General features: G+C 48.8%; 1 protein-coding gene across 1 annotated transcript; it reads right to left on the bottom strand.

Moving 5' to 3' along the window:
- Positions 1-635: 635 nt before the first annotated feature.
- Positions 636-16343, bottom strand: TM9SF1 (transmembrane 9 superfamily member 1). The gene is made up of 5 exons (XM_083377699.1): positions 16214-16343; positions 9630-9992; positions 5654-6461; positions 4674-4947; positions 636-3479 (listed from the first exon to the last, which is right to left on the bottom strand). The coding sequence occupies exons 2-5, from the start codon at positions 9942-9944 to the stop codon at positions 3086-3088; spliced, it is 1791 nt and encodes a 596-aa protein (XP_083233825.1). The 5' UTR covers positions 9945-9992; positions 16214-16343; the 3' UTR covers positions 636-3085.
- Positions 16344-18511: the final 2168 nt, after the last annotated feature.

Raw genomic sequence — 18511 nt, 5'->3', positions numbered from 1 at the left:
ATGACGGAGGGACCCAGGTAGACTGCGGCTGGGCACGGAAGCTCTACCGAGCTTTAAATCAGGCGCCCTCTCTATGAGTTGCGCTTTCTCGCAACTGTTTGCAGAAGACTTCGGGTTTGTAAAGGGGCTTTGGGTGTCTGTGAAGGGGAGACAAAGGGGTAACCATTTTTTTAATGATTATTATTTTTAATGATTATTATTAATTATTAATTAATAAATTATTAAACCCTTCTTAGGCACTGATCCTACAAATACCTGCCTCAACAGCCGTTCCTTTTTTAGGGACTATCAAAATTATAACGGTGGTTATAACTTTTGACGGTTTTTTCACACACCGCATCCCTGGGATCGAAATTCGGCGGCTCGGCAACTGACATGCACTTAACAACGGTCGCAGCGTCCCAGGTTCACGCGACTCCCCTTTTGCAACCTTCCGGCAAAACCAAGCAGCCAATGGGGAAGCCGGATTCATTGAACAACCATCTGAACTAGCTTAACAACGGCAGCGACTCTGTTCACAAGGGTGGCAAGGAAGGTTGCAAAATTTATTTATTTATTTATTTTATTTTATTTTTATTTTAATTCCATTTATATCCCGCCCTTCTCCGAAGACTCAGGGCGGCTTACAAGCTTAGCAAAATGGGGCAAAACTCAACTTTTAACAACCGTCTGGCTTAGCGACAGAAATTTGGGACTCAGTTGTGGTCGTGCAGGATTACCCGTACGGAACAGAGCAGCGTAGAGAAAAAGGCAGAATCTGGGCTGTTTTTGTAAGTTTTTTTTCCATTTCCTTTTTATTAATAAAATTTAACTTCAAGATCTGTAAAAAGAAACGCAAAACCGAGACGTCAAATTAAAAAATAACCCAACTTCAACCCTTTGCTAATATACATAATTCCTTATATATACTTTTTTTCCCCCCTTAATATAATATATATATTTTTTCGCCCAGGTAGGGAGAGACGGGATTTTTTTTTCTCTCTCACCTGTCCTGGGAGAGAGTGCCAGACACCTTGTGAGGAAAAGGTGTGGAAGAAAAACATCTTAGTGAAAGAGTGAAAAGAGTCGTTTGACGGAGGACAAACGATATCATTTAACCAGGTGACGACATTCGACAGCAGAAACCCATTAAGTGTTTTTCAAACTCGGGAGCTGTAAAGATGGGTGGACTTCAACTCCCAGAACTCCCCTGGCTGGGGAATTCTGGGAGTTGAAGTCCCAGACATCTTACAGCTCCCGAGTTTGAAAAAAACATTGCACCGAATCCTTTGTACAGATCCCTGAAGACAATTATCCGATTACTTCTACCAATCTCGTCGGTGGCCCTTAAAAAGTTGCAGGAAATTAAAACCAGAGCTTGGATGCAGCCCCCACCCCCCACCCCAAATTTCACGGAATCTCCCAATGCCCTCCGACGGGGAGAAAGTGGAGTTTTTTATTTCTCTTCGCCAAAATGGTACCTGGTTGAAGGAAATCCCCGTTGCTCTCCAAGCACAATTCCCATCAGCCCTAAGAGTGCAAAATTGAGAATATTCTGGACCATAGCAGCCTGGGAAAGCTAACCCCAAACTGTTAGGACTGTCCCAACCAAGTCAAATTCTCCTGAATTCTGATCTTCAAACGTGTCTCTGGGCTATCAGGACCTAGTTTGATCTGGGTGAGGATCAGCCTGTTGATCCTTCTCCTTCTATGCTAGGTCAGGTTTGAAAGTGCCCGGTTATGGCTAGCTGGGATCTCTTCCTGAAGCTGAACAAGAACGCTGGAAAAAAAAAAGGGGGGAAACGAGATGAAAACGTGTTCGCGTTTTCTGAATCCTCTGGGGAGAGAGGGAATGCATTAGAGGAAAGGGAGGTGTGTTGAACAGAACATAGGTTTTACCTCTTGAACTGATAGATAGAGACCACAGGGGAAAATACCTAGAAATGTATATGGAAACCAAATTTGGCTTCTATCTATTGATCAGATAAGCAGCAGGGAAAAACGTGATAAAAGTAGCTAGGAATATGTGTGTTGAGCTAAATGTAGCCTTTATCCATTGAACTGATCAGATAGTCAGCAAGGGAAAAAAATGATAAAATATATTAAGAATATGTGTGTTGAACTAAATGTAGCTTTTATCCGTTGAACTGATCAGATAGTCAGCAAGGGAAAAAAATGATAAAATATATAAAGAATATGTGTGTTGAACTAAATGTAGCTTTTATCCGTTTAACTGATCAGATAGTCAGCAAGGGAAAAATGATAAAATATATTAAGAATATGCGTTTTGAACTAAATGTAGCTTTTATCCGTTTAACTGATCAGATAGTCAGCAGGGGGAAAATGATAAAATATCTAGGAATGTTGAGCCAGTTGTAGCTTCTATCCATTGAACTGATGATAAAGTCAACAGGGAAAAATAGTAAAATATCTAGAAATGTGTATTGAATGAAATGTAGCTCCTATCTGATAATCAACAGGTGTGTGTGTGTGGGGGGGAATGATAAAATATCTAAGAATATGTGTGTTGAACTAAATGTAGCTTCTATCCATTGAACTGATACAGTCAACAGGAGCAAAATAATGAAATATCAAGAAGTCTGGAGCTTCTAGCTGATAATCAACAGGGGAAAAATAATAATAATTAAACATCTAGGTATATGTGTGTGTTGAACTGAAGCTGGGGGCGGGGGGGGAATGAAAAATCTCGAAATGTTCCCATTCCTACCAGCGGGCAATTCATTTCAATGCAGGAAGGCAGTTTTTAACTTTAAAAAGGCAGGAGAGAGGATCCTGTAGCAGAGGATATTTGATTGGCTAGAGGACGCGTCGGAGGGTCGCTGATTGGCTACCTGTCCTGACCAGCAGGAGAGAACTTGAGGCTGCTCCGGTGGTCCCGTTTTTGGGGCAGCTGAGCGAGGACCATGACGGTAGGCCGGGACTCCCACCCAAAGCCCAGCCGAGAAAGGAACGAATCATAAATAGCCGGTGTTTTCCGAGCTCGGCTGGAGAAGCCGGCCGGAAAGAGACTCCCAAAGCAAGGCCGGAGGTGGTCCGTGGACTGACCACGTCCGGCCGAGCCACAAAGGAGCCCACGGAAGGGTGCCTAGTCCATCTTCAGGTTGACGTAGATGTAACGGATGAACTTCAGAGAGGCGAAGAAGGAGATGGTGCCCAGCATGAGGAAGAAGACGTAGCCGGTCAGCAACGAGTAGCCGAAAAACTCCACCGTCTGCACCGTGCCGGACATGTTGGAGCGACGGGTGTAGTAGAAGACGGAGTAGAGGAAGATGAAGAGGCCGGTGGAGCCGGCGCTCAAGATGGAGCGCCACCACCAGCGGTAGTCCTCGCCCGAGAGCTGGAAGTAGGTGAGGGCGATGGAGATGCAGGCCCCGACGCTCAGCAGGATGGCGAAGACGAAGAAGAGGATGCCGTACAGGGTGTACTGCTCCCGGCCCCAGACGGTGGCGAAGATGTAGTACAACTCCACGGAAATGGCGCTGCGGAGGAAAGAGGGGAGTTGGTGAGAGTCGGGCACGGATCCTGGGGGGGCCTCAGCCTGGAAGGCGTCTTCCTTCCGAGTGTCCAAAAGGGGGTCGTCTCAACCGTGGCAACTTGGAAGGTGGGTGGACTTCAACTCCCAGAATTCCCCAGCCAGGCTTCACGACTCCCCATGGCATCCCAACTTCGGAATCCCACTGTGATGGCCTTCCTTCCTTCCTCCCTCCCTCCCTCCCCCCCTTCCTTCCTCACTCACCCCTTTCCTTCCTTCCACCTTTCCTTTCCTTCTCCCTCTCTTTTTCCTTTCCTCCCTCCCTCCCTCCCTTTCCTTCTCCTTCCCCTTCGTTTTTCCTTCTTTCCTTCTCCCTCCCCTTCCCTCCCTTTCATTTTCTTCCTTACTCCTTTCCTTCTCTTCTCCCTCCCCTTCCTTCCTTTTTCCTTCTTTCCTTACTCTTTCCTTTCCTTTCCTCTTCTTCTCCCTCCCCTTTCTCCCTCCCTCCCTTCCTCGCTCCCTTCCTTCCACCTTTCCTTCCCTCCCTCCTTCCTTCCTCTCTCTTCCTTTCTCCCTCCCTCCCTTCCTTCTCCCTCCCTCCCCTTCCTTCCTCCCCCCCCCTCCCTCCTTCCCCTTCTTTCCTTCCTTTAACTGTAACTCTGGATGGGGAATTCTGGGAGCTGGGAAACACGGCTCTAGAGTGAGGAGGGCACACTAAGGAGAAGTAGCAACGGGCAGGGGGGATTGACCCCCCCTTTTTTCCATCACCAGGAAACAGTGAGGGGGGAGGGGGAAGTCAAGGCACCGGAGCACAACGATACAGGTGGTCCTCAACTTGTAACCCTTCCTTCAGCGCCCGTCGAAAATTACAACGGCACAGGAAGGAGGGACTTGCACCCAGCCCTTGCACGGATGACCGTCGCAGCCGCACCCACCCAGTCAAAATTTAGGCGCTTGGCGGCTAGTGATGCCTTTTACGACGGCTGCCGTGTCCGAGGGTCACGCGGTCGCCATCTGCGGCCTTCCGACCAGCGCAGTCAACGGGGGAAGCTGGGCTGAAAGGGATTCGCTTAAAAAAAAAACCCCGCGGCCCGAAAGAGTCGTCAAATCAGGCGGGACTCGCCTGAAGGACCGCCTGGCTCGGTGATGGAAATTCCGCTCCCGCTTCTGGCCGTTAAGTCGAGGACCCCCTGCGTCTCACCTGAAGGGGAGAAAGCCCCCGATGGTCATGTGCACCAGCGTGGACTTGTACCAGGGCTGGGCAGGGATTTCCCGGGCGATGTTCTTGGTCCGACAGGGGGCGTCGAAGGGCGCGGCCCGGTTCTTGCCAAAGATGCCGCCGATGACCGTCAGCGGGAAGCCCACCAGCAGCCAGACGGTCAGCAGGAGGAAGATGGTGGAGACCGGCAGGGCCTGGGTGGAGCCGTTAGCCCAGTGGACGGAGTTCACCACGCTCCAGGTCAGGAAGAAGGGAGCTGCTCAGAGGATGAAGAGGAGAGAGAAAAACAGGGCTGTTATCTCTCTTTCATTCTGTCTGCCCTATCTATCTATCTATCTATCTATCTATCTATCTATCTATCTATCTATCTATCTATCTATCTATCTATCTATCCATCCATCCTAGAGCAGTGTTTCTCAACTTGGACGACTTGAAGATGGGTGGACTACAACACCCAGAATTATCCATCCAGCCTGCTTTAAGATGGGTGGACTTCACCTCCCAGAATCCCTCAGTCAGCATGCTTTAACAAAGGTGGACTTCAACACCCAGAATTCCCCAGCCAGCCTGCTTTAAAATGGGTGGACTTCAACTCCCAGAATTCCTTGCCAAGGCTTGGAATCACTGCTCGCGAGTTTCCATCGTAGACGAGAACCCTCAAAATTTGCCACTAGCACAGCGATGGGGAACGACGGACCCTTTATGACTTGTGGACTTCAACTCCCAGAATTCCTCAGCCAGCATGGCTGGCTCAGGAATTCTGGGAGTTGAAGTCCACAAGTCATAAAGGAGCCGTCATTCTCCAAACTGCTGCACTGGGAAGAAGTCCTCCCAATAAAATGTACCATAAAGACTACAGAAGAAGGGCTAGAGCATCCCTATCTTTTTGCTAAGGGAAAAGGACCACCCCAAAGGAAGTGATGGATGACTGCCTCCAAACACCGGAGGAGATGGAACCTCACCGGAGAAAAGGCTGGTGGTCAGCAGTATATTCCAGACCCACCGCTCGCCACCGATCTGGCGATAAAAGCTGCTGGACACATAGCCAGAGATGCAACAGGTCAGGGCATAGAGGAGGATGGCGGCCGAGTTGATGGCCCCATGTCGGTGGACGTTGAACATGCCCAGCAGGGCCATCACGATGATGCCGGTGGCCAAGGCCAGGAACTGGCTGCCCACGCCCAACACGGCACAGAGGAGGCTGCGATACGCCGGGAACCTGAAGACGTCCGTGTGGATGATCTTCCACCCGTTGTCCCCTTGGTCAAAGTCATCTCCTGAGGAGGACGAAGAGGCCTCCTCGTCCAGGTTGTAGCGCGCCAGGTCGTTCTTGAGGACCCGCATGAGGATGACCACCACAAAGCCCACCAGCAGGAACACCAGCACCATGGAGTTGATGATGGAGAGCCAGTGGATCTCCAGGGTGTGAGGGAAGAAGCCGTCGTCCCCGCTGTGGCTTCCTCGGCGTTCCCCTGGACGTTCCGCGCTGGTCTCCGACCAATGGACGCTGTAGGTGTAGGTGACGGGCAGCACGCCCTGGATGTCGTCCAAGCTGGTGGGTTTGACGTTGCGAACGCTGACGTTGGCGTAGACGATACGATCGCCGTTCCACTCCAGGTAGAAGTCCAAGTGGGTCCAGAGGCCAATCTTGTGGGTATGCGGCAGGAAGCCGCTTTCCTCCATGTAGCCCACAAAGCCACGGAGCGGCAAGTCGTCCACCACAAATTCAAAGTAGTAGAGTTCCTCGATGGCCTGGCGGAGGCGCTCTACCTGAGGAAGGAAGGAAGGAAGGAAGGAAGAGAAGTCAACCTGGAGCTGAAAGAAAATGAGTTCTACCAGACCTCAGAGGTTGAAGCCACCAACTCTCTTAATTCTACGAAGATTCGCAATCTTCTAGGTCAGGGGTCTTCAAACGTGGCCCTTTGAGGACTTGTGGACTTCAACTCCCAGAATACCTCAGCCAGCATGTTTTAAGACAGGGGTCTTCAAACCTGGCCCTTTTATGACTTGTGGACTTCAACTGGCTGAGGAATTCTGGGAGTTGAAGTCCACAAGTCATAAAAGGGCCAGGTTTGAAGACCCCTGTTCTAGGCTTGGTCGTCCCAAAGGTGCTTTTTCAGGAGGCAACTGGTCTTTGTTGTTCGTTTGTTCTGTTCTTTCCCGGCCTACGTACGTCCTTGTTACTACACAAAGACAACCCCCTCTTTTAACAGTAGACTGGAAAACAAACCCTTTTTATATGAGTTACAGACCTGATAATTGTCTCAGAAAAAGAAAAGCAACAGAAACCTTTTCCAACGAAGACCTTGTCCAAAACCCAAACGGAGCACAAATAACTCACTGGCAAAATAAACAGACCACGATCTCTTGACACTGAAGTTCTTTGCAAACGGTTGCCTCCAGCAACCAGCCCTGCCCACACATTCCCTTTTTTGTTATACAGCCCCCAAGGCGTGGCTTCTCACTGCTTTCTCCTCCTCCCCTGGAGTCACCCCGTTGCCTCCCTCTGTCCTACTCGTGTGACCTGTCTACGTTTACGAGCATCTCTGAGGTCTCTCAGCTGTGCATCCTCCGAGTCTGACTCAGCTTCCCAGCGCAGCTGGCTCTCAGCTTGATCACAAGTGGACCAGCCTCTTCATTAGTTTGCCAGTCCTGCAGTTCATCAGAGCCTTCCTCCTCCTCCTCCTCCGATTCCCCAGACCAGGGATAGGCAACCTTGGCTCTTTTATGACTTGTGGACTTCAACACCCAGAATTCCTGAACCAGCCATGTTGACTCAGGAATTCTGGGAGTTGAAGTCCACAAGTCATAAAAGAGACAAGGTTGCCTACCCCTGCCCCAGACTCAAACTACCGGGATCGCAGGCTGACACGGAATCACAACAGGTTCGATGTTTCACTTCTCATCCCAGAAGCTTCTTCAGTTCTGACTGAATGGAACGGATGGAAGATTTATACTACTTGCCGACAGCCGGTTATTTGCCTTCTTTTTAGAGAGTCGTTGAGCCCACTTGGAGGTTTATCTGTGTCCTCAGGGTGATCTGAATGGTACAAATGGGGGTGGAGACTGCTCGGATGCAGGATGCAGGATGAGGACACAGGGCAGCAAACGTCCGGCAGCCAAGGAGGCTTCACACCCATTTGCACCACTCAGGTGGACCCTGAGGACACATATAAACCTCCAAGCGCCCTCAACGACTCTCTACAAGAGGGCAAATGACCAGCTCTCTGCAAGGAGTATAAATCCTTCCATTCCCCACCATTCAGTCAGAGCTGATTGATTGTTCTGACTGTTAGGAAGTTTCTCCTTAGTTCCAGGTTGCTTCTCTCCTTGATTAGTTTCCATCCGTTGCTTCTTGTCCTGCCTTCTGGCGCTTTGGAGAATAGGTGGACCCCCCCTTTTATGTGACAGCCCCCCCAAATACTGGAATACTGCTATGGTGTCCCCCCTAAGTCCTTCTTTTCTCTAGATTGGCCGTACCCGATTCCTGCAAGCGTTCTTCCGTTGTTTAAGTCTCCAGGCCTTTTAATCATTTTAGCTGCTCTTCTCTGCACTTTCCTTTCAAAGTCTCAACCTCTTTTTTTTTTTGGTCACGTGACCAAAACTGGATGCAGGATTCCAGGTGTGGCCTTACTAAGATCGCCTTCAGACCAACCGTCAAATAAAAAAATACCCGAATCAAGAAACTGCCACAGAGCCATCGGTAAACAGCCCCACCAAAGGATGCCTAAGACCGGCCCCCTCCCCTACAGGGAGGCAGGACACCGGAATATAAACAGACAGCAAACAGCACTCCTTACTAGCACTGATGGTGTTACCTAGCTGGGTCATGAAACGTCTGCAAGGAAACAAACCAGCTCAGAGAGCAGCAAGGACCCCACAGTACTACTTCTACTTCTACTTCTACTTCTACTTCTTCTTCTTCTTCTTCTTCTTCTTCTTCTTCTTCTTCTTCTTCTTCTTCTTCTTCTTCTTCTTCTTTTCTCCTCCTCCTCCTCCTTTCCCTTCTACCACTGATGACGTTCCCTAGTTGGATCATGAAACGTCTGCAAGGAAACTGCCAAGCTCAGAGAGCACCAAGGACCCCACAGTTGTCGTCCTCCTCCTCCTCCTCCTGTCTCCACAATCCCCCTTCCCTTCTAGCACTGATGATGTTCCCTAGTTGGGTCATGAAACATCTGCAAGAAAACCACCCAGCTCAGAGAGCACCAAGGACCCCGTGCTCTTCTTATTCCTCCTCCTCCTCCCACACTCCCTTCTACCACTGATGATGTTACCTAGTTGGGTCAGGAAACATCTGCAAGAAAGCAACCCAGCTCAGAGAGCACCAAGGATCCCACACTCCTCCTCCTGTCTTTTCCTCTTCCTCCTCCCACACTCCCTTCTAGCGCTGATGATGTTCCCTAGTTGGGTCATGAAACGTCTGCAAGGAAACAAGCCAGTTCAGAGAGCGCTGAGGACCCCACAGTCCTCCTCCTCCTCCTCTCTTCCTCCTCTTCCTCCCCCTCTTCTCCTCCTCCTCCTCCCTCTACTCCACAAACCCTACTCCCTTCTAGCAGATGATGATGTTCCCTAGTTGGACAGTGAAACATCTGCAAAAAAACAAGCCAAGCTCAGAAAGCACCAAGGACCACTCAGTCCTCCTCCTCCTCCTCCTCCTCCTCATCATCATCATCATCATCTCCACAAACCCCCCCCCCCACCTCCCTTCTAGCATTGATGATGTTCCCTAGTTGGGTCCTGAAATGTCCGCAAGAGAGCAAGCAAGCTCAGACAGCACCAAGGATCCATTAGTCCTCCTCCTCCTCTCCCCTTCTAGCACTGATGATGTTCCCTAGTTGGGCCCTGAAACGTCTGCAAGAAAACCAGCCACGCTCAGGATGCACCAGGGATCCCTTCATACCGCAATCCACGTTTTTGGGGGGGGCGCGGATTTACCTCATCCGGGGAGAGCTTCTTCTTGCAAAGGATCTTCGTCTCGACGTTCTGCCGGAAGTGGATCTCGTACATGGACTCGGCCATGCGGTCCCCATCCAGCACTTCCCCCAAGGTCAGGCTTTTGTGGCGGATGGGAGTTGGGGAGCAGACGGGGAGCTGGTAGTAATGGTAGGTCTCCTGGGGGTTGTGGTAAGGCCCCACTTTGTTCACGTAGAGCATCACCTTGGATCCCTGCTGATAGTGAGTCTCGGACGAGGCCGCGGCTAGAAATGGAAGGAAGGAGGCGAGGAGGGCGAGGAAAGGAGAAGGAGCCATGCTGGGGAGGATTTGGGATCAAGGATGGGGGGCGGGGGGGGGCAAGAGCTGGGGTGGAGGGGGGGGAAAAAGAGAGAGTCATTTTTTCCAGTAAGCAACTTGGGAATGGCGTCTCTCAAGCTCGGCCACTTTGAGAGGGGTGGATTTCAACTCCCAGAAGCATCAGGGGAGACATGATAACAGCGTCCCGGTACTTATTTTATTTATTTATTTATTTTAATTGCATTTATATCCCGCCCTTCTCCGAAGACTCAGGGCGGCTTACAAGCTTAGCAATAGCCTTCATTCTATGTATATGCCTGCTTGTTAGGGCTTTCACACACACACACCCCAAGCGGCATTATTACAAAGTCAGCTTAATTGCCCCCAACAATCTGGGTCCTCATTTTACCTACCTGGGAAGGATGGAAGGCTGAGTCAACCTTGAGCCTGGTGGGACTCGAACCTGCACTGATTGCAGGCAGCTGGTGTTACTTAAGGAGGCATTAGCCCACTGCTCCACCAAGGCTCTTGAGGGGCTCGGGCAAAGATGAGGGGGTCGAACTAGTTGAAAAGGGCAAAAGAAGGAACAACGAATGGACACTAATCAAGAAGAGAAGCAAACCTAGAACTGAGGAGAAATTCCCTAACGGCGAGAGCAATCGACCAAGGGAATAGCTTGCCCTTCAGAAATGGGGGGGGGGTGCTCCACCACGGGAGGTTTTTAAGAAGAGACTGGACAGCCAGTTGTCTGAAATGGTATAGGGTCTCCTGCCTAAGCAGGGGGGGTTGGACTAGAAGACCTCCAAGGTCCCTTCCAACTATATTACTCTATGAAATTCTACCTACCTGTCTACCTACCTAATCTTTTCATCTATTTATCCATATCTATCTATCTATCTATCTATCTATCTATCTATCCATAATCTATCTATCTATCTATCCATAATATCTATCTATCCATATCTATCTATTCATATCTATCCATAATATCTATTTATCTATCTCTATAATATCTCTCATGTATCTATATCTATCCATAATATCTCTCTCTCTCTCTCTCTCTCTCTCTCTATATATATATATATATATATATATATATATATATATATATATATATATATATATATATATACATATATATGGATCTTTGGTTATTCGGGTTTTTCCCCGCGTAGAACTAAAGGTGTAGGGGCGACGTTTCGATGGAATCCCATCCGTCATCATCAGGCTGGTGGCTTCTGCTTTCTTCTTCTGGGAGAAGCATGTGGCTGTTTGTTCCTCTTTTTAAAACTGCCAGAGGGGGTTCCTCTTTTTTAAACTGCCAGAGGGGGTTCCTCTATCTATCTATCTATAATATCTATCTATCTCTATCTATAATATCTATCTATCTATCAATCTCTATCTATATATATCTATCTATCTATATCTATCCATAATATCTATCTATCTATCTATCTATCTATCTATCTATCTATCTATCTATCTATCTCTATCTATAATATCTATCTATCTATCTCTATAATCTCTCTCTCTCTCTCTCTCTCTCTCTCTCTCTATATATATATATATATATATATATATATATATATATATATATATATATATATATCCATAATATCTATCTATCTATCTATCTATCTATCTATCTATCTATCTATCTATCTATCTATCTATCTATCTATCAATCACCAGGGGTGTCAAACTGCCGGCCCACAGGCTGGATCAGTCATGGCGAAATCATGCCCACCCCATTACCGGCAATGGAAAAAAAGTGGCGATACGTCGCGTCACGTGACATTGCAGGTTTGACACCCCTGATCTATCATCTATCTCTTCCTATTTATCTATCCATCACATCTATGTAGCTATCCATCTAGCTATCATCTAGCTATCCGTCATATCTAGCTATCCATCCATCCTGTCTGTCTGTCCATCCAGACAGATATAATGTCCTGCCACCCTCTTTGAGATCCTCCAGTGGCACAATCAAGCTCCATATGTGCAGACAGGAAGTTTGTTTATGTTTGTTTATGTTTTATTTAATTTATATACCGCCCTTCTCCCTGGGGACTCAGGGCGGTTCACAGGGCATATAAATAAAAATACAATACTATACAAAAGTTAAAACAAAGATTAAATCAGTGCCCAATTAAAAACAATAATACAATCTAAAAAGACAATTTAAAACCCAACTCCCCCATCAGGCCAGACCGGCCAATTCAAACAAATGGGTCTTCAGACCACGACGGAAAGTTCGGAGGTCCGATGCCGTCCGGAGCTCCACCGGCAGTTGGTTCCACAAAGCCGGGGCACCCACAGAGAAGGCTCTCCCCCTGGGGGCCGCCAGTCGGCATTCCCTGACCGGAGGCACCCTGAGGAGGCCCTCTCTGTGGGAACGCACAGGGCGGAGGGGAGTTGAAGCCGGCAGCAGGTGGTCCCCGAGGTACCCCGGACCCATGCCATGTAGGGACTTAAAGATCATAACTAAGACCTTGAACCTCACCCGGAAGACAACTGGTAACCAATGCAGCTCGCGGAGCAAAGGTGTAACATGGGAGTACCGGGAAACTCCCAAGACAACTCTCGCGGCCGCATTCTGTACCAGTTGGAGCCTCCGAGTGGTCTTCAAGGGAAGCCCCATGTAGAGAGCATTACAGTAGTCAAGACGAGAGGTCACGAGCGCATGAGTGACCGTGCACAGGGCATCCCGGTCCAGATAGGGCCGCAACTGGCGCACCAGGCGAACCTGGGCAAAAGCCCCCCTAGTCACGGCCACTACATGATCTTCTAGGGTAAGCCGTGAATCTAGGAGGACTCCCAAGTTGCGAGCCCTATCCACGGGGGGTAAGAGCTCACCCCCCATAGAAAGAGGTGGAACATTTTGAATGTCCCGGGATGCCGGAATGCACAGCCACTCAGTCTTGTCAGGGTTGAGCTGAAGTCTGTTCCTCCCCATCCAGACCCGAACCGCCTCCAGGCAACGGGACATCACAGCGAGGGCATCACTGGGGTGGTTTGGGGTCGAAAAGAAAAGTTGGGTATCATCGGCATATTGATGATACCCAACTCCAAAACCACGAATGATCTCACCCAGCGGTTTCATGTAGATGTTGAACAGGAGAGGCGAGAGAACCGACCCCTGAGGAACTCCACAAGCGAGAGACCTCGGGGTCGATCTCTGCCCCCCTGCCAACACCGACTGCGAACGTCCCAGGAGATAGGAGGAGAACCACCGAAGAACCGTGCCTCCCACTCCCAATCCCCTGAGACGCCGCAGCAAGATACCATGGTCGATGGTATCGAAAGCCGCCGAGAGGTCTAATAGGACTAGGACAGAGGAATATCCCCTGTCCCGAGCCCTCCAGAGATCATTCACCAGAGCGACCAATGCCGTCTCCGTGCTGTACCCGGGCCTGAAACCCGATTGGTAGGGGTCCAGATAATCCGCTTCATCCAGGACCAGAGGGAGCTGATGCGCCACCACACTCTCAACAACCTTCGCAAGAAAGCGAAGGTTGGAGACCGGACGAAAGTTGTTCAATACAGCTGGGTCCAAGGCAGGCTTCTTGAGGAGAGGTCTCACCACCGCCTCCTTCAAGACGGTGGGGAAATAACCCTCACTCAAAGAAGCAGATATAACCGCCAGGAGCCAGCCTCGTGTCCTCTCCCTAGCTGCATAAACCAGCCAGGAAGGGCACGGGTCCAACAAACATGTGGAGGAGCTCAGCCTCCCCATAATCCTGTCCACTTCATCAGGGGTCACAGAATCAAACTCTTCCCAGATAACATTGACAAGACCGTCCGTGTCCTGATCGCCTGACTCTGCCCAGCTGGAGTCCAAACCGGTCCGAATCCGAGCGATTTTATCCGACAGATGTTGACTAAATTCCTCGGCACGACCCTGCAAGGGATCCTCCCTCACCTCCTGATTAAGAAGTGAGCGAGTCACCCTAAACAGGGCGGCCGGGCGATTATCTGCGGACGCAATGAGGGTAGAGAAGTAATTACACCTCGCCACCCTCATCGCTGCGAGATAAGACCTAATATAGGTTCTTAACCGCAACCGGTCGGGTTCGGATCGGCTCGACCTCCAACAGCTCTCTAGGCCCCGTTTCCGACGCTTCATCTCCCGGAGCTCCGCGGAGAACCATGGAGCTCGCTGGGATCTGCGCCGGGTCAGGGGCCGCAAGGGTACAACCCGGTCAAGTGCCTCAGTGGCTGCCCTTTCCCAGGTTTCCACTAAGGCATCCGCCGAGCTGTGAGCAATGGAGGCAGGTGGGGACCCCAGCGCCGCTTGGAATCTGTCAGGATCCATTAAGCGTCTGGGGCGGTACCATCTAATTGGTTCCGTATCCCCACGGCGGGGGGTGGCAAAACGGAAGACCATCCGCAGGAGATGATGATCGGTCCATGACAGGGGCATAATAAATGGAGAGCCCCCACCAAGATCATCCAACCACCGTCTAGATAAAAAAATCAGGTCAAGAGTGTGGCCTCCCTCATGAGTTGGTTCAGAAATTACTTGCGTCAGGTCCATGGCCGTCATGGAAGCCATGAACTCCCGAGCTAGCTCAGATGAGCCTCCCAGGGATGGTAGATTGAAGTCTCCCAAAACTATAAGTTTGGGAAACTCAACCACCAACCCTGTTCCTGGCTAATCAACCAGACATCATGATAGTAGATAAGGAGCGGAAGACAGTGGTGGTGACCGAAGTAACAATACCAAATGAAAATAACATCAGGAAGAAAGAATATGAGCAGATGGATGTGGGAAGTCAAGGCCAAAGCTGTCCCAGTGGTAGTAAGAGCACTCGGGGCTGTGATTTCAAAAGATCCCCAAAACAGACTCAGCACTCGTTGTCCAGAGGAGTACAGGGCTAGGAACAAGCCAGATCCTGTGCAGAACTCCCAGATCTCTGGTAAAGGATCCGAAATACCCATAAGGCTGAGAGGGATTTTTTTTATGTCTACTATATATATTACTTACATATTTCTTAGATATACATGTCTGTTATATTATAAGAGAGAGAGAGATAGTTATGATAGATAGATAGATAGATAGATAGATAGATAGATAGATAGATAGATAGATAGATAGATAGATAGACAGACAGAAACAGACAGAGATATTATGGATAGATAGATAGATAGATAGATAGATAGATAGATAGATAGATAGATAGATAGATAGATAGATAGATAGACAGACAGACACAGACAGAGATATTATGGATAGATAGATAGATAGATAGATAGATAGATAGATAGATAGATAGATAGATAGATAGATAACATAGATACATAGATAGATAGGATAAGTAAGTAGGTAGATGATAGGGAGATACAAAGATCATAAGTAGCTAGCTAGGTAGATATGTATAAATGATAGATAGTTAAGTAGGTAGGAAGACAGGTCGATAGTAGGCAGACGATAAGATAGATAGAGATAGAAAGATAGATAGATATAGATAGATAGATAGATAGATAGATAGATAGATAGATAGATAGATGGATGGATGGATAGGATGGTTGGATCAATAGGTAGATAAATAGGTAACAGATATAGATTGGTAGACAGGTAGAGATTAAATTAGACAATAGCCAGCCAGACATCTGTATATCTAGGCCAGCCTCTTGTCTACCCCCCCTTTCCAAGATGGACTTCACTCTTAATCTGCTATCCTATGGTGGGTTGTTTGGCTTCCTGGTTAGCAGGTTGGGCCAACCCAGGCCAACTTCTGTTTGTTTAGCAAAGGACCAACTGAGGAACACCCTTGGGGGAGGGGGTGGGGGAAGGGGAAACATGGACTCCACAGAGGAGTTGCTGATCCCGTTCAGGATTGTGGCGTTGGGCATACCTCCGTCAGGGATCCTGGCTTCAGAGACACCCCCCCCCCACACACACACTCCCTTCCTTGATGGGGGGAGGGGGTGTCTCCCCAAGCCATGCAAGTTAAGTCCAATTTGGGGGGGGGGTCTCCTTTGGCCCTGGGGGAGGGGAGCTGTGGATAGACCTGCTGTCCTAACATGCCTCTTTCCCCCACCCCAACACCCCCCCAAAAAAAACCCCAAATGGGAGAGCATTAGCTTTGCCCCCTCCCCTTTTATCTGCACAACAGCCCTGAAAGGTAGGCCAGGCCAGGCTCAAGGCGAGCAGCTTTCCTTCCCCCAGACTGGTGGGCAGGAGAGCAGCCCAAGGAAGGGAAAGGGGGTGCGGGGGAGGGTCTCTGCACCAGGCCCCCTCCCCAAAAGCGCCCCCTCCCCCAAAGGAGCCCCTCCCCTCTCACCTGCACCTCTAGGGCTGCCCGGCGCACTGCCTGAAACCACCTGCGGCCTCTTTCGCCCCTTAATAAAAAAAAAAATAAGAAAGGCGAAAGTTCACAAGTGCAGCCACCCAAACTGCGGGGGGGGCAGTTGAAGGGGGACGGGGGGGGGGCAAGGCTTCAGTCTGAGCGGACGCCCGAAGCGCTGCCTGATTTTTAAGCCGGCTCCCGTCGGGCTTTAAGGCGTCTTTTTTCTCCAGAAAAAAGGGCCGCGCTCGGCTTCTCTGCACCTCCGCTGCGCGCTTCTTAACCCCGAAGAAGAGCTGAATCGAAGAGCGGCGGGCTTCCAAAGCGTTGGGGTCCTTCAGGCGGTCTCCTGGGCAGCCTCAGCCACGTCTGTCGATCGCTTCCGCCCTCAGCGGTTCGCGGGGGGCCTCGCTGCCCACACGAGGACGCACTTCCGGGTTGGGGAGCGGGAGGGGCGGCGGCCTCCCTGAGGGAGGGCGGGGACGTCAGGGCGCTGTCCCGCTCTGGCCCCGCCCACGTCTTAAAGGGACAGGCCCACGTTGGAAGGGAGTGGGTGTGTGGGGAAAAAAAAAAAAGAGAGGCGTGAAGCGACGCAGGCAGAAATTCAGCAGGGGAAGCTCAATCCCTCTAAAAAGAAAGCATCTCAAAAAATAAAATAAAAAATTGCGCTCTTTATTTCCTTCCAGAACTGTCTTTTAATTGTTTAAACTCCTAACGGCTTTCCAATCCGGAGTTAAAATGTTCATCATCATAGTTTAACTTTTGTATTAATTTTCTTTTAAATATCCTGTAAACCGCCCTGAGTCCAATGGGAAAGGGCGGTATATAAATCTAAATAAATAAATAAATAAATAAATAAATCAAATAAATAAATAAATAAATATATCAAATAAATTATTAAATCATACACACACACACACAGTGCCTATGGCATAAACGCAACTATGTTAATAAAATGCACGTGTTAAATAATCGAACAATCAACAGTGCACATCTAAATACACAGTGCACCCATTAAATAATTAAATAATAGATGAGCGCGCCTGCAAAGTAAATAATAAGGGCACCAGAAATAAGCAAACATCAGTAAGTATTAAATAAATAATCAACAATCGTACATATTAAATGATAAAGCCATAAATAAATAATACCTGTTAAATAAACTGTAGATACGTAATGCAGATGAAATAAATGCTGAAAAATTGATTAAACTTTTAAATGCTGTGGGATTTCCAAGGACAAACGGATAATGCCAAGTGCCTGAATTTTTTATCCCGTGGCCACGGGGTTGCTGCAGCGGTCGTAAATGTGGAAAAACGGTTGTAAGTCACTTTTTTTTCCGTGCTGTTGTAAGTTTGAACGGTCGCTAAATGAACGGCTGTAAATCGGGCATGGCCTGTATATGTAATAATAGCAGTAGCAGTAATAGACACCTTGGGTGCTATCCCAAAACATCTGGAGCACCACCTAGAGATGGGAAGGTCTGGGGGGAAAAACAGGAAAAAATGGGGGGGGGAACAGATTTTTTAAATTATTTTTTTGTGGCAGCTGGAAGCTCAAACATATAAAGAACAGCTGCGGGAACTGGGTATGTCTCGTTTAATGAAGAGAAGGATGAAAGGGGGACATGATAGCAGTGGTCCAGTATCTCAGGGGCTGCCCCAAAGAAGAGGGAGTCAAGCTATTCTCCAAAGCGCCTGAAGGCAGGACAAGAAGCAATGGATGGAAACTAATCAAAGAGAAAAGCAACCTGAAATTAAGGAGAATTTGTCTAACAGTGAGAACAATTAACCAGTGGAACAGCTTGCCACCAGAAGTTGTGGAGGCTCCAACACTGGAGGTTTTCAAGAAGAGATTGGGCAACCATCAATCCAAAATGGTATTGGGTCTCCTGCCTGAGCAGAGGGGTGGACTGGAGGACCTCCAAGATCCCTTCCAACTCTTCTGCTATTCTGAAGGCTTACTGAGTTCTGCAAAGACCAAACTCCAAATGAAGACAAGAGAAGAGACACAGCAAGACATGGAATTCTGGGAATTGAAGTCAGTTCTTCAAGATGCCACGGCTGAGGAACATCTCATTAAACAGCAAATTCATAACTGCAACGAAAAGCAAATTAAATCTGAGCTAGCAATGTGCGGCAGCTGCCAAAAAAGCCAACACGGTGCTAGGCTGCATTAACGGAGGGATAGAATCAAGATCACAGGAAGGGTTAATACCACTTTACAAGGCCTGGGTAAGGCCCCACTTGGAATTCGGCGTCCAGTTTTGGTCACCACGATGTAAAAAAAGAGGTT

This window comes from Vipera ursinii (genome assembly GCF_947247035.1).
Source record: "Vipera ursinii genome assembly, chromosome: Z".
NCBI lineage: Eukaryota > Metazoa > Chordata > Lepidosauria > Squamata > Viperidae > Vipera > Vipera ursinii.
The sequence above is the reverse complement of the archived record's forward strand: the minus strand, read 5'-3'. Positions and strand labels throughout refer to the sequence as shown.

Excerpts from the sequence above, each read along its gene's own strand:
- TM9SF1 (XM_083377699.1), bottom strand. The coding sequence starts at position 9,944 with ATGGCTCCTTCTCCTTTCCTCGCCCTCCTCGCCTCCTTCCTTCCATTT. Across the intron at positions 6,462-9,629 it reads AGAAGCTCTCCCCGGATGAG|GTAGAGCGCCTCCGCCAGGC; the intron begins GTAAATCCGCGC and ends TTCCTTCCTCAG. Across the intron at positions 4,948-5,653 it reads GACCACCAGCCTTTTCTCCG|CTCCCTTCTTCCTGACCTGG; the intron begins GTGAGGTTCCAT and ends TCCTCTGAGCAG.